At 54.3% G+C, this 14756-nt stretch overlaps 1 protein-coding gene across 2 annotated transcripts; it reads left to right on the plus strand.

Moving 5' to 3' along the window:
• Positions 1-913: 913 nt before the first annotated feature.
• RBPMS (RNA binding protein, mRNA processing factor) lies at positions 914-14550 on the plus strand. Of its 2 annotated transcripts, XM_080631232.1 has the most exons (9): positions 914-1015; positions 6934-7011; positions 7896-7934; positions 8054-8116; positions 8806-8956; positions 9779-9909; positions 11120-11189; positions 12169-12274; positions 12928-14550. In XM_080631232.1, exons 1-7 carry the CDS (start codon positions 953-955, stop codon positions 11180-11182), a joined length of 588 nt encoding a protein of 195 aa, XP_080487358.1. In that variant the 5' UTR covers positions 914-952; the 3' UTR covers positions 11183-11189; positions 12169-12274; positions 12928-14550. The 2 variants fall into 2 exon arrangements, with proteins under 2 accessions (XP_080487358.1, XP_080487357.1); XM_080631231.1 differs by lacking the exon at positions 9779-9909.
• Positions 14551-14756: the final 206 nt, after the last annotated feature.

Raw genomic sequence — 14756 nt, forward strand, 5'->3', positions numbered from 1 at the left:
CAGAGTTGCCGTGGTCTTAAAACACCTATTTGGTACAAGCCCTTTGCCATCAGCAGGATGTCCTCAGTGTCACCTCTAGTCCCCATGTATTGTGCCCCATCTCCTTCAGTACACGGCTGCTGGTCCAATGCTTTTCACCCTGAGGGTCTCCATCACACTACGCCATCCATGGAGATGTGACAGGGCTGGAACCGACCCAAAGATCAGACAGAAGAACAGGTGAGCAGGGTGCAAGCTCATCTGAAGCTCTCCCTAAGTTGGGAGTGGGGTGGGAGCCTAGATGCAGCCCCAGGGCTAGCCCCACAGCCAGCCCTGCCCCTGTGTGTTCCCCCATCCATGCCCTGTGTCCCCAGCACTGTTCCCTCCTCTGCCCCACAGCTCTGCTGCAGCCCTGACCCTGGGAGTGTGCCCTGTGTCCCCAGGCCTGTGTCCCATGTCCCATCCTTGTGTCCTATATCCCCAGTCCTATGACCAGACTGCTGCATGTCCCCAGCCCTGTGTCCCGTGTTCCCAGCCTTCTGCCCATGCCCCCAGATTCCTGTCCTGTATCCCCAACCCTGTGTCCCATCTTCCCAGCCACATCCTGTGTCTCCAACCTCTTGTCTTGTATTCCTAACCCTGTGCCCAGTGTTCCTAGCCCTGTGCCCCATCTTCCCAGCCTTCTGTCCTGTATCCCCAATCCCGTGTCCCATCTTCCCAGCCTTCTGCCCCGTGTCCCAAACCTGCCTCATTCATCCTCCCGTCTCTCCCACCCCCGTGGCCCCACGGCCTCATCCCTCCCCCCGCCTCCAGTTGCCCCCGGAACCTCCCTCCCCCTCCTCCCAGTCCCTCCCCCGGCTCGGCCCCGCCCCGGTTCCCCCCGCGCCCTCCACCGCCGCCTCCAGCCTTCAGCACCGCCCGCCCCAGACGCGGCTGCCGCCGGCGGAACGACGAGCCTGGCCCCGGACGCAGCATGAGCAGCCTCCCCGCCGACCGGGAGGGCGGCCCCGCCGACACCGGCCTGCCCGAGGAGGAGGTACCGGGGGAAGGAGGGGATATGGGGTTCGGGGGGTCCAGCATCCCCCTCCCCACCCGCGGCTGCCCCACGCCGGGGGTATCCTGTCGGTCCCGGGACTGCTGCTGGAGAGGGAGGGGGCACACGGAACTGCGGGCAGCGCATCCCCCGGTCCCCGGGACAAGCCCGCATCCCCCCGCAAACACCCTTCCGCCTCCTCGGGGAGCTTCGCAGCACCCCGGGGTGGGAGGGGTGCCCAAGCAGCCTCCACCCCCTCCCCAGGGCCGGTGTTTGAGGTGACCGGTGGTGGGTACCATGCATGTCCGCGTTTCTCAACCCGAGGGTCTCACCCCAAAGATGAACCCCCGCTCTCATCCCCACGGGAGGCAAACCCGACAGCCCCGACGCGGACTCGGCAAGCGTGGATTTCCTGGTTTTACCCGTGACCTTGAGATGGGAATTTGGACTTTGGGAGGGTGAGAACAGGTAGATAGGATCTCCTCCTTACCTTTCACCCCACTGCGCTGTTCCGGCACGTCACTTTTCAATGGGGTCTCTGACTGATGGGCACACCGGGATGCTCTGCTCGCCTGCTCTCGACTACCTCGGGGTTTTCGATTTTCCAGCCTGAAACTTACCAAAGTTTCCCAAAGTGCTCCAATAAGGGGGAATTTCTCCGCTGGTGGCTTCGCCAGGTCCTTGCAGGTGATGGTGACGATGTGGCTGGCAAAGGGAATGCCGGTGGGAGAAGTCCATTAAGGCCTGTTGCCTTTCCCAACACCCTGCTCCCAGCTGGACCCAGGGGGGGTGAGGGGCTGGGCATGGCACTGCTGGCCCTTGGAGACCACCTGACCAAGGGGATGCTGAACATGAGGAGTCCCTGTGAGGTGCCAGAGTCTCCTATTGTACTGGGAACATGTTAGGAGGTTGATGGCTGCTCCTGTTTGCAAACCAGACTCCTCCGGGGCCAGGCAGGTATTTTTCCCTGCACGAGTTTTTCCCAGCCCTGGCTGGCAGAGCCGGTGCTGTCGAGTATTTGCTTAAGCACAGGGGAAGGGGGTTGCCCAACTACTGCGCCTTACCTCCCCCTTCCCTGGGGCTTCCAGCCTTGTCCCCCTAAAAACAAAAGAGGGAGAAGCATCATGGGGAGGTCAGCCAGGGTGCTGCTGGGTGAGACAAGCCCCTGGTTTGCCCTCACTCTTCCCTGGGCTGGCCAGAGTTCTGCTGCCCAGCGTGGTCTCCCCATCCCTATCCCCTTCCCCCCAGAAAGGGACCCCCAGGTGCGGGGGAGCTGTGGGACCGGGGGTGGGATGCCCACAGAGGAGCCTGGAGGGGAGGGAGAAAAATTTGGGAAGGAGGTCCTGTCACTCCATCCAGGCGAGGACGGCATGTAAAAGGCTCAGCAGAGGCCTTATTTGGTAGCGGAGCCGCTCGAGAGAGCGCGGCTTGTGGTCCTTGTCCCCATCCTATGCCGGATCCTTCATCCCAGGGGACCAGGGCATGGAGAGGAGACCCCAGGGGTGGTTTTGGGAGGGGGAAGGTACCCAGCAAGTGGGTAAGGTTTGCCCCAGTGTTGCATCTCCCCCATGTTCCCGATTCCTTTCCTCCTCAAAGCACAGGGTCTGGAGGGTTTGTAGCCGGATACAACCACGCATGACCCCCACCGGTGCCTGCTGCTCACTCCTCTGCTCTGTTGCAATCCCCCATTTGCTCCCTTGGCTTCTCGCTGGCTTTTCTTCCTCTGCCGCTTCCTCATTCCAGCCCCAGCAGCTCCAGACTGGCTCTTCCCAGAGGGCTGCTCCATTCCTCCCACTGGACATTTGGCTACTGATCTGGAGAAGTGGCTACGGATGGCAGGACCGGAGGCTGAGCCCCTTCCTCCTGCATCCCAGCAGCACAGGAGCCAGCATCCCCTTTGTTTATGTCAGAGAATTTTGCGAGTTGATGGCATGTGTACACGCAGCTCAAGAATCTAAACCCAGCCAAGGAGGAGGACACTCCATTAGCAGAGAGAGTATTCACGTAGGGATTAATCCCTGTGGGGCTGGAATTCACCCCACCACGGGGGAGGCAGCACCCCACTTTGCCAGGGAGAGGGGGAAGAAGCTCTGCTTGCCCTGTTTTATGGCTTGATCACAGCGTTCCTGCTCCCACCGGGGCAGTCAAGCAGTTAACCGGCCGGTGGAGAATTAAAGCAAGCCCCCACTGAAGGGTGGTGGACGAGGAGCTGGGCATGAAGGAGGCCATTAAATGCCTCGTGAATGAATCACCCAGATGCCTTCTGCCTCTCCCTGACGGCCCCCAGCCTGTTAACGTTTACCAGAGGTGGTTTGTGCAGGGGCAGGGGTGCGTGACCAGGCTGGTGGGGTTCCCAGCATCCCATGGGATTGGCCAGGTTGGATGAGGCTTGGAGCAACCTGGTCTAGTGGAAGGTGTCACTGCCCATGACATGGGTTGGAACTGGATGAGCTTTAAGATCCCTTCCAACCCAAATCATTCTGTCATCTGATGGGGGTCCAAGGCAGGCAAATTACTCCCTGGTGCCTCCTTAGCTGTGGGAGACAAACCTGGCTTGTGGCCTCTCCAGTATCCCTTAGACTGATCCCAGATGGGACGTGGTGTTTGAGGACATCAGAAGGTGATGGTGCAACGCAGAGGTGAGAGGAACGTGCCAAAAGCAGGATGGGGATGGCTTCCTAGGGAGAGGGGAGAGCAGCAGAAGCTAGGAGAAGACTTTGCTGTCTTACTGACAGGAAGAACCAGGAAGGGACAAACCAGGAGCGAGGCGGTGGAATTGGGATTCGGTGACCCTGGCAAACCTGGGAGCTGTGGGATGCAGTGGCAGGAGAAGAGGAGGACCATGGAAAGTGAACTTGGTGTAGTCCCATAACCGCCATCCCCCCTGAAAGACATCAAGGTGGTGGCTGCCTGCAAGGTCCTGCACCCATGGCCAGCAGTTTCCTCGAGCAAGCACTGGCACTTCTTACCTGGAAGAAACCTTTACCAAATTTAACAAGGAGAGATGGAGAAATGCTCCACCAAGAGCATTTGGACCCCCTCTCGGAGGGGTCATTTTTCCCTATGGAAGAGCACACACCTAATAAAGCTTTTTTTCCCCCCCTCAAAGGGAGTATTTTGCCCTTGGGAGTGTTCAGGGTCGAGGATAGAGGCAGAGCCTCTGGGATGTCTCGGCACAGCAGCGCCTGGAGCAGCTCCTTGTGAGTTTGAAGCTCCTTTTCCATTTAAGGGCAGGAGTAATATTTCCGCCTAAAATAATCTTTCCCCTTGGCAAGAGGATATCCGTCCAGCCTGCTGGGAATTATCCCCGAAGACGCTCCCTTTGTCTGCCTTTCTCTCGCTTTAGCACCCAAATCCTCCCACCTGCTTGCCACCCAGCCCAGCAAGAGGATGTTGTTTACGTAGGACCTACTCAAACATCCCTTTGGCTGGGTACGCCACCCACCAGCCCCTTTTCGGGATTCACGTGGGGCGTGCCTATGACCTCCTATCTCTTCCCTCCGCTTCCCAGCTCCCAAAACATCCTTTTGGGGCTGGAAACCAGCTGGGAGATCTTTTGGAGCCTTCCTCCCTCTCTCGCTTTAATTTGACAGTTTAAAACTTGGCCGACCCACATTTGAACTTTCAAAGAAAACAAGTCATTACTGAAGAGAAGCCCTTCCTTTGCGAGGAGGCCCAATTCCAGAGGGCTTTCCAGGGTCTTTTATCTCCCATCTCTCTGCCAGGCAGCTATGGGGCTAAATGATCTGGCAAACCGGGCTCATAGGGGTTTGGATTTCAGGGATGTGGTGGGTTCTCCTGTGGAGCCATCTCTGAGGCCTCTGGTCCCTGGGGAAAGGAGAGGCCAGAAGACAGCAAGCTTACATGCCAGGGAGGACCAGAGGCTTGAGGGATGATGGAGACAGGGGGGAACCATGCAAGGATACTCAGCCTCCTCCAAAGTAAAACCCAGCTGGGAGGGTGGATGTGTCTGGCGATCCAATTCCCCGGATAGCAGGCATTCTCAGTGGATCTGTCTGAAGGGGAATACTTTTATTTTCCCTTAGGAAAGGATAAATTTGACTTCCTTAATTGAAATTCATGGATGCAAGGGGAGGTCCTGCGGATGAATCCCTCCTCAGCCCCTGCCAGGAGAAATCTGGGAAGTGTCTCCATTAGGAGACACTGCAGCATTGAGTGCTTAGGGATGCTCCATCACCCTTTGGTCACAAGAGAAAGGCAGAAAGCTGGTGGGGGTCCTGAAAGCATCTTGTGGGGGGTTTCCAGCTCACCATGAATGGTCCCAGTAACAGCGACAGGCTACGGGGCTGTGCCCAACTGCAGCTGTGGCTCTGGAAGGGGTGAGGACATGCCTGTACTGATCCCATCCAGCCTGGAGCTCTCAGCATCCCTCTAGGCAAAGCCCTGAACATGCTTTCCTGGCTGGAGCAGGGCTTGGCTTCCAAGAGGAGCCAAGCCTGGGATGGCTGTACTTTCACGGCTGGCCTGTTTTCTGGCACCCAGTGATGGGAGATGGGTACCAGCAACGATGGGTACCATGGATGAGTATCGCACCAGGGCTGTTGACACAAGGGCTACATGCAAACAGCCCCTTTTGTAATTTAACCTTTTGTTATTTAATAGATACAGGTCAGCTAGGGGTTTTGCTACAAAAGCAGGAATGTTTGCAGCTCCCAGCCCCTGGGAGATGGGGTAGATAGCTTATCTGCAAGAGAAAGAAGAAATGTCAGCAGAAGAATAGGCCAGGGGTGGCTGTTTCTGGCTGTGGGAATGGGGCAGGCAAAGTGCCTGGCCAAAAAACTAAAATAAAAAAGAAATCGAGGTTTTCCCCCTCCTCCAGCCCGAATCTGGCAGCTTGGCACCCGGGCGGGGGGAGTGACCTTGATCTAGCCCCTCAGGACAAGCTCTCTCGAGGTATTTGGTGGTCCAAAAAAATAAGCTACAGCCATTAAATCCCTTAGCCGACCTCCTAGTAAGATGCTACAGAAGCGCTGGAAATGATGGCGATGGCAAGGCAGGGACGTGGGACCCATCCCCAGGTGCCCCAACAAGAGCAGAGATGGTGGATGGGGACACAGCAGGGCTGAGACCAAGCTGCTACTCATCCCCAGCATGGTCTGGGGCTAAATACAGCCCTGGGGTGAGGGCCTCAGGTGAGGATGGTTGGGGCTGTTCTCAGCCCTAAGCTCCTGCCGCCATCCAAGTGTTCGGATGACATTTTTGGGAATGAGGAGAAGGGGACTGGCAGTAGATGCAGCTGTTGGTCTCCTGCTTCACACTGCTCCCCAGGTTAGGAGCTGGTTCTAAAGCAAAACCATCCTGGCACAGGTCTTGCCCCAGGTGGGGTTTGTCTGTTCCTGAGGAGCCCCACATTCACCCAAAAAGAGTTAAACCCCCTTAAAAAGTGACTTTTATAAACCAGGGACAAGCTGCTTAAAAACAGCTCCCTCTAAAACAGAGCCAGTCATCCAGGAGGAAGAGTTGGGTTTTGCTTCTCCCAAGTCCTTCATGAGCTGCTGCAATTAAACAGAGACAATAGGCACTGTCTGCAGAGTGAGGGCTCTGCTGGGGAGGCCAGGAGAGATCCTGTTTGCCAGACCCGGGTAACAAGGGTCCAGGATGCTTTTTGACCCTTTTTGAACTTTTTGACCCAGAGGGAATTCAGTGTGGTGAGGACAGGTCTTGGTTACCTTTCCATGGTGTCTTACCAGCTTACTTCATGGTCCCATGAAGGATGGGGATACCTTTCCCAAAAAATGCCACATCCCCCAAGTGTGGATTAAGGATTCTGGTTGCCCACAAGATACCCTTGGACTGGCATCGTTCTGGAGTGCCACCACCGGAGGCTGTGGGATGCATGGGATATCCCCAAGTTGGGGATGAGGGACGATCACCAGGAACCTCCATTTCTTTTCTTCTAGGTGAGGACGCTCTTCGTTAGTGGGTTGCCTCTGGACATTAAGCCCCGGGAACTTTACCTGCTCTTCAGGCCCTTTAAGGTACCAGACTGGGGAGGGGAGAAGGGGGATGGAAGCACAGGGCAGGCCCCCTGCACCATCCCATGACCTCACCAGCCTTGGTGGGATCTGGGAACCTGCTGGTTTCCTCCCAGAATATACCTAATTTTGTGATTTTATTCACAGAAACAAGTTTCTGCACCTTTTTTCCCCAATAGAAGGCATGAAAACTCAGGCAGTGGCTCAGATCTGTTACCACAGTGGATCTTTCTGAGCAGCCTTCCAATACCTAAAGGAGCCGGCAAGCAATCTGGAGAGGAACTTTTTACAAGGGCATGTAGACACAGGACAAGGGGGAATGGCTTTAAACTGTGCAGGTGGTGAGGCCCTGGCAGAGGTCGCCCAGAGAAGCTGTGGCTGCCTCATCCCTGGCAGTGTTCAAGGCCAGGTTGGATGAGGCTTGGAGCAGCATGGTCTAACGGAAGGTGTCCCTGCCCATGGCAGGGGGCTGGAACTGGATGAGCTTTAAGGTGCTTTCCAACTCAAACCAGTCTGGGATTCTGTGACTCTATGAACCACAGGAAAATGGCATCAGGCTCTTTGGGGTTTAATTGCACATTGACTCACACCCCGTTTAGCAGAAGACTGTTGGCTGCAGACCTCCAGTCTCTTCACCCTGCGAGACCTACATCTCAGACACTGTGGCTCTTTTCAAACACAAAGGACAGTAGTATCAGGCATCCACATTCTTACAAAATCCAGCAGTGGTGAGTCCCTGTGCTGGTGGCAAGCTCCCCTCTGTGCCCACCTGATGCCCCAAAGCTGTAGGGCTGCTGGGTGATGGATACAGGTTGTTTCCCTCTCCAAAGGGCAGCTGAAAAGTAGGGATCTCCACCAGCCACCCTTTTTTATTCTTTTTGTTGCAGGGGTACGAAGGGTCTCTCATCAAACTCACCTCCAAGCAGGTAGGAGCCACACAAAGTGCGGTGAGCATCCCATGCCATGCACCACCGGTCTCTGGGGTGACGGGTTCCTTCTCTGCTCCCCATCAGCCTCACTGATGGTCCCTCTTCTTCCTCCACAGCCCGTGGGCTTTGTCAGCTTCGACAGCCGCTCCGAAGCGGAGGCAGCGAAGAACGCGCTGAATGTGAGTGCCCTGGATGCTCCATGTGTATCCAGGATTTTCCCCTCCATCTCCCCATCCCTGGATACTCTCCAGATTCCTCCATCCCCAGAATGCGCATCTCCTGTACTGGCTAGTCCTACGGCATCCCCATCCCTCCAGCTAATCCCCATGGGTTGCTTCTCATCTGCATCCTCCCAGGGGGCTGCATCCCAAGGCCAAGCCTAAGGATTAGAGCCTTAGATATGAGTCTGAGAGAGACGCCTTTCCCAGCTTCTCCTGTTGTTTCAGTGGGAAAAATCCCAACTAAAGCTGCAAAAGAAAAAGCAAATTTCGCGTTAGAGGCTCCCTCCTACCTCTGCGGAGTTAAACCTCCTGAAAAGAGTCATGGGCAGAAGTGCGTGGAGCTGGTTCTCCAGTTCCCCCGGGGTTCTGGTTTGGGTTGGGGTTTTTTTATTTCCTTGGCTTCATTTTCAATATAAGACTTTTTTTTGGCTCTGCTAATCCCTCTGGATAAGAGCACAGGACGCTGACTGCCAAATATGGTTCCGATGCTAAAGATGCCGGAGGAATGCGAGCCGCCTCAGGGCCTGGCAGATGAGCTCATTTCAAGGCTGGAAGTGGAAAAGAAAAAAAGAAATTCAGTAACGGGGAGTTGTTTTTGCTGCAGGGCTGGTGTTCACCCAACCCACCATGCCTCTCCCCTCCCGCAGGGCATCCGCTTCGACCCTGAGATCCCCCAGACGCTGCGGCTGGAGTTTGCTAAGGCCAACACCAAGATGGCCAAGAGCAAGCTGGTGGGCACCCCAAACCCCAGCACGCCACTCCCCACTGCCATACCTCAGTTCATCGCCCGCGAGCCCTGTAAGTACCAGCCCCAGCTCCCCTGAGGGAGCCCCGTGCCATATCCCCCCAACCTCCCACTGTGGCAGTGCCAGCAGGTTGCCAGGGGTTGTCCCAGTCCTCATTTTTCTCAGGGAAAATGCCTTATTCAGGCAATTTGATGTCATGCAGACATCCCAGGTGGATGCAGCAGGATGCTGGAGGGAGCAGGGATGCTGGAGGGGGGTGGTGATGGGAACACTAGATCCCATCGTAAGCCGCAGCGCTGTTTGCTGCAAGCATGGTGGCACGTGCTGGCTGGTGGCTATGAGTCCCCAAACACTAGGACATGCGACAGCCAGCTCTGAACGGTGCACAGAAACGGGATGAGCTCTCGGTGCTGTTTCACGGTGCCAGGGAGTATCTGGGTCTCCGTGGAAGCCTCGATGATGTCTTGCTGCGAACACACCATACCCGTTTCTGCTACTGAAAAAGCATTTCTTGTGTGGATACCAGTTCCTCGCCTCGCTGCTGTGCATGGCCATGAGCTGCACGCTCTCCTCCACACCCACCGACACTGGATTCCTGGGGTAAATAAACCTGGAGATGATGCACCAAGCCCTGCAGCATCGCTTGCCACTGACCAAACCCTGCGTTTTCCCAGTGGGCGAATTCGGCACTGGCTTTGTGGTCAGCTCTTGCCAGCAGCACCATCACGTCATGCTTCTCCAGAGGAGGCTCTGCTCCTGCTTTTGCCTGCTTTGGCGGAGAAGGCAAAACCAGCAGAGCTGTTTGCTATCATGTGGCATGGTGGAGGCCCCGTCCTGGTGCTTTCCATTAACTCTCCTTCTTCTTTTCTTGCAGATGAGCTCACAGTGCCTGCACTTTACCCCAGTAGCCCTGAAGTGTGGGGGCCGTACCCCCTGTACCCAGCGGAGTTAGCACCTGCTCTACCTCCTCCTGCTTTCACCTATCCCGCTTCGCTGCACGCCCAGGTAATTCAGACCCATCCGCCACCACTGCGCTCACCCTCACAGACCCCCCCCTTCTCCTGGGTGCTCGCCGCACCACTAACCTCTGCCCAGCTAACAGGCACTCACCCCTCCTCACAGAGACTTAGGGATGGCACCCGAACACCCCTCTCTGCCTTCCTCCCTTCACTCCCACCAGGTGGGGAGGGAGGGATTGGGGATGCTTGCTGGGGCTGGACTTGATCCATCCCCATTGCTCCCAGTCCCGAACAACCCATCCACTCCCTTAAGCATCACTGGGATGCGGCTTGCTGGATGTGAGGTGTGAAGCAAAGCGACCCTGAGGAGAGGGCAAGTGAGTTGCAAATGGAGGACCCATCTTTTATTGATAAGTGCTTTTCTGCTGGCTGCCCCAATGGCAGCACGTGGATGTTAAAATTAAGCACCTACCCAGCGGAGAAAAGGAGAACTAGAAATGGAGGCGGTGGAGGATTTCTTTGCAGTGCCAGCCTTTGGAATGTTTCCTGTAGTGGCATCATAGGGATGCTGGGAAGAGATGCCTGCCATGGAGTGGGGAACAGAAGCTGCCTCCCCAGCAGCTATGCTGGACATTATCCCAGCTTGTGCTCCTCAGCTGCAGCTTGGCGGTGAGCAGGAGGAAATGAGCACATGGAAACAGATTTGCCGGATAAGCCACATCCGAAAGTCTTGAACCTGGTTATCCGGAGCCACCATCGCTGGAGCCAGAGACAACCGGGGGCTGGTTTGAGCAGGAGGGCGAGGAAAAGCACTTCATGTACAAACCATCCTCAGCCTTTGGATGAAACTCCAGGTTTTCAGGCCTTGCTGTTTGTAGGAAGAGTGGCGGTAAATATTATTGCAGTGACGTACTTGCCTTGTCAAATAACCACTAACAGGCAGCACCTGCGCTGCTCGGGAGGCTGGTGAAATGGCCAGCAAAGGAAATGGAGACGTAACAAGGCTCCGAGGGCTCCTGGGAAAATCCATGCTGAGAATTGATGTTAGATGCTGAGACTATCCCCGCTTGGTCCTGTTGCAAGCAGCGATGCCACAGGCTGCATTCAGCCCCAGCCGGTGTCATCATCCTATACAGAGCTGGGATGTACTGTGTGTGTTTTGACCTCCTCGGGGAAGGTTGGGAAAAGGGAACCCAGAGGAGCCAGGATGTGTGGCCACCACGCCTCTCACCTTGTTGCCCCTCTTGTCTTTGCAGATGCGCTGGCTCCCTCCCTCCGAGGCTGGTTCTCAGGGCTGGAAGTCCCGTCAGTTCTGCTGAATGCCGGGTGAGTGCTCTCCTGTCATCCCCCCTGCTGCAACTCTCGCAGTCTCCAGCAGCTCAGAGCTGGTGAACGTCTCATAAAGCCTTAATGAAAACTCTCCTGGAAGCCCCAATGTGGTTACCAGGGAGGCAGGAGGATGGTTCGATTACACCTGGAACCACTGTGGATGGCAAAAGCCTTGTGAAATATGCTCTGCAAATAACTCAGCCTTTTGTGGCTAAATAAACAAAAGCGATTCAAATGGAAGAGGGGGAAGAGGCTCGGCTGATGCTGAGTATCGCTTGCTCCATGAGCCTGCGGGAAGCCTCCTGTGCCAATGTTTCCAGCTAAAACCTAAGCAGAGCTGTATTTAGGAAGAGGAGATGAGTGAATCCCTCAAACAGGTCCATCTGCCTGCAGCAACCCTAGTAGCCAAAATGGGCTGCGAGGATGGAGGGTCAGGCACCACCTGGTTCTTTGCCTGCTCCACCAGCCAGGAAGGGCTATGGCACAGCCCAGCAAACAGTTTTGCTGCTCAGACTTTCCTGCCTGGATCCCATATAGAATCATAGAATGATTTGGGTTGGAAAGGGCCTTAAGATCATCCACTTCCAACCCTCCTGCCATGGGCAGGGACACCTCACACTAGACCATGTCACCCAAGGCTCTGTCCAACCTGGCCTTGAACACTGCCAGGGATGGGGCATTCACAGCTTCTTTGGGCAGCCTGTGCCAGGGCCTCACCACCCTCACAGTAAAGAACTTCTTTCTTATAGCTACCCTAAATCAAACTGTAAGTTTGAACCCATCACCCCGTCCTATTGCTGCAGTCCCTGATGAAGAGTCCCTCTTCAGCATCCAGATATACCATGTGGAGCCTATCAGGGCAGGTTTAAGCTCCAGACTACCCCCTTGGGAAGTGCCAACACTGGCCACTGCCAAACCACCTCTCCCCACAGCACACTGACCTTGGTCCCTGACCATACACTGTGTCCTCTCGCAGGTCTCAGGTGTGTGATGGTGGCCTGCAGTCAGTCTTGTGGGTATTAATGGAGTCTTCCAAGGTGGCTACTGGGTTGACGTGCTCTCTGCAAAACCACAGTGTGCTGGTAAGGCTGGAGCACAATGCGGCTGTGCCGGGGGGAGGTGGCCCAAGGGGAGGGGGTAGAGGGGTGAGGAAGCCAATGTGGTGTCCCTGAGGTGACAATCCCTGGGACTGACCTCTGCTCCCACCTCCAGCACCAATCCAGCGATCCATGCTCTGTCATTCCTGGGTTTATCGCTGTTATCTGGGGTGAGAGTTTCAACAGCCAAGGAATGCTTCTCGGTTTTGAATTACCCCCAGTAATCTCATCTCCCTGCCGTGCTCACTTCCTGCCTTGGATCAACACAGACTGAATTCCTCTTAAGTGCAAATTCAATTCCAACTTAACTCTCCGCTTCCCAGCTGGTGCCTCCCTGGTTAAAACCCCAGGGGCTACAGAAGAACAACCAGGGCGGTCCTTTCCCTCTGCCTGACCCCAGGCTGCTGACAGCCCGGGCTCTCCCTGCAAGCATTTCCCATCTTGCCCTTTCTGAGTTAAACATCTGTCCTTGTAGCTGCTCTCCCTTCTTCACCCCATTTCCAAAACAATCCTCCCTCTACCCTGCAGCACAGGAGCTTCCCCACAAGGGAAAAAAGATTAACCACATCCCTTTCTTCACTTTGCGTCATCCCAGGATGGCAGCTACCTTTTTTTAACACCTCTCTCTGTTGTTACAGGCTTGAAAAAACCAGAAACAGAAAACCTCACACAAGTTTGGATTCCTCCAAGACTTTCCCACAGCCTCTATCACACATCTGCTCTCCTAGAAGAAAAATGAAAAAGCATACCTAGTAATAATATTTTCCTCTTTTACATTGTATATTTGTGAGAAAGAGTGTGTTACTTCTGAAAGCATGGTTTGACAGGCATTGCTGTAGTGTTTGAAAAGTCTTCAAACAGAACCATAGGAAAGCAGACTGAAAAAAAAATCAAAAAAAAAAAAAAAAGGCAAAACAAGAGCAAGTATTTTTGTACCAAACCTCCTAAACAGAACAATCTTACACTGGGTCAGACCACAGGTTTTGTGCTTGACTTTTGAATGTGTGTCAGTAGGAGTCTGTATCCCCCTGCCCCGTCAATTGCATGTCAAAGGCATGATGCTCACGTGCATGCAGATGTCAAGATGCACAATTTGGGTGTGTAGGAATCATGCTCCCTCTGGCACAGAAATTGCGCTCTGGCTGCATCGGCAAGACATCTGTGGACACTGACAGTATTACTGTTTTCTTCCCAGTTGTACCAAATGACAACCAGGCAGGACAATCAGAAACTTTCTTATGGTGACTTTGCTTTTTACCTTAGGGCTATGTTAATAGCTTGCTGTGCAAAGCTTCGGCATGGTACAACGGGCTCAGATCAGGGATGGGCAGAGATAGCCCACATATGTAGCAAGGTGACAATTTGCCTCTTCCTCCTCCTCTTACTGCCATGACTGCTTGAAGTTGTTACAGGCACCATAAACTGCTGTATGAGAAAAAACAAACAACAAACCACTGGTTTGCCAGCTTACTCAAGGTTGGGCACGAGTCCTGAGCAAGCTGACGAGCAAGAGACTGCTTGACATACCATGCCTCTCCCTCTCCTTGCTCCAGGAGAAATTTGGGAAGAGCAAAGCAAACCAAAACCTTGAAGAGATTTCGGTTTCTTGCAAAAGGAGGTGCAAAACTTCTTCCATTGCCTCTCCCCCCAACCCCATCTTCACTGCAGGGCACACTGAACTCAGCCGCTGCCCAGCCTTCGCCGTAGTCGGTTTCCCAGCTGCACTGAAGCCATGGGGTGCCCGTGGCCTTGTTAAGTACATCATAACCTTTTTCTTCCTCCCTCCTTTTATTCTGTGGGTAGGCTGAGATTTCAGCTGCTGGAGCTGGGTCAGGGTGTTGGGTGAAGCGGTGCAATAGGAAACTGTCCTGTTGGGGTCTTCTGTAAAAAATGGCACTGATACAGGCAACGCGAGAAGAAATCAATTCCAAGACAAACCCCTGAGTGGCTCTAAAAGGAATGATAATCAGCATTTCCAAGCAATGGACTAACTCTTTTAGCAAACTATTTCCTGTACTTTGTCTTGTGGAGAGGAGAGAAGCATCCACGTTGTCTACTCCACTTTTGGAAATGTGTTTAAAGGTACTTTTCTATTGTAATTTTTTAATAAATAAAACCAGTGATTATTAAAAGTTATGTGCAGAGCGTTTGTCGTGCGCTATGTATCTGGTTGGGAACCGGCAGAAGTATCCCAGCACACACCCTTCAGGGCTTTGGGGAACAGCAGCCTCCTTCCTCTGGGTATTTGAAGGTGACACAGTGACTTTTTTCAGGGCTGATACTGTTGTCCTGCTTGGCTCACGTGGATCTCCAGGAAAGCAACAAAATCCAGGCTGGAAGGATCATCGGGCTTGAAAGAAATTACTCCAAACTTACAGAGATGTTATCGGTTAGTTTTCAAACCTACTAATCTTGGCACTGAGTGCAGAAGCTAAGCTGCATTTTTCCATGAGCTCAGCTACAGCAG

The sequence above is a fragment of the Psittacula echo genome (assembly GCF_963264785.1).
Source record: "Psittacula echo genome assembly, chromosome: 1".
Taxonomy (NCBI): Eukaryota; Metazoa; Chordata; class Aves; order Psittaciformes; family Psittacidae; genus Psittacula; species Psittacula echo.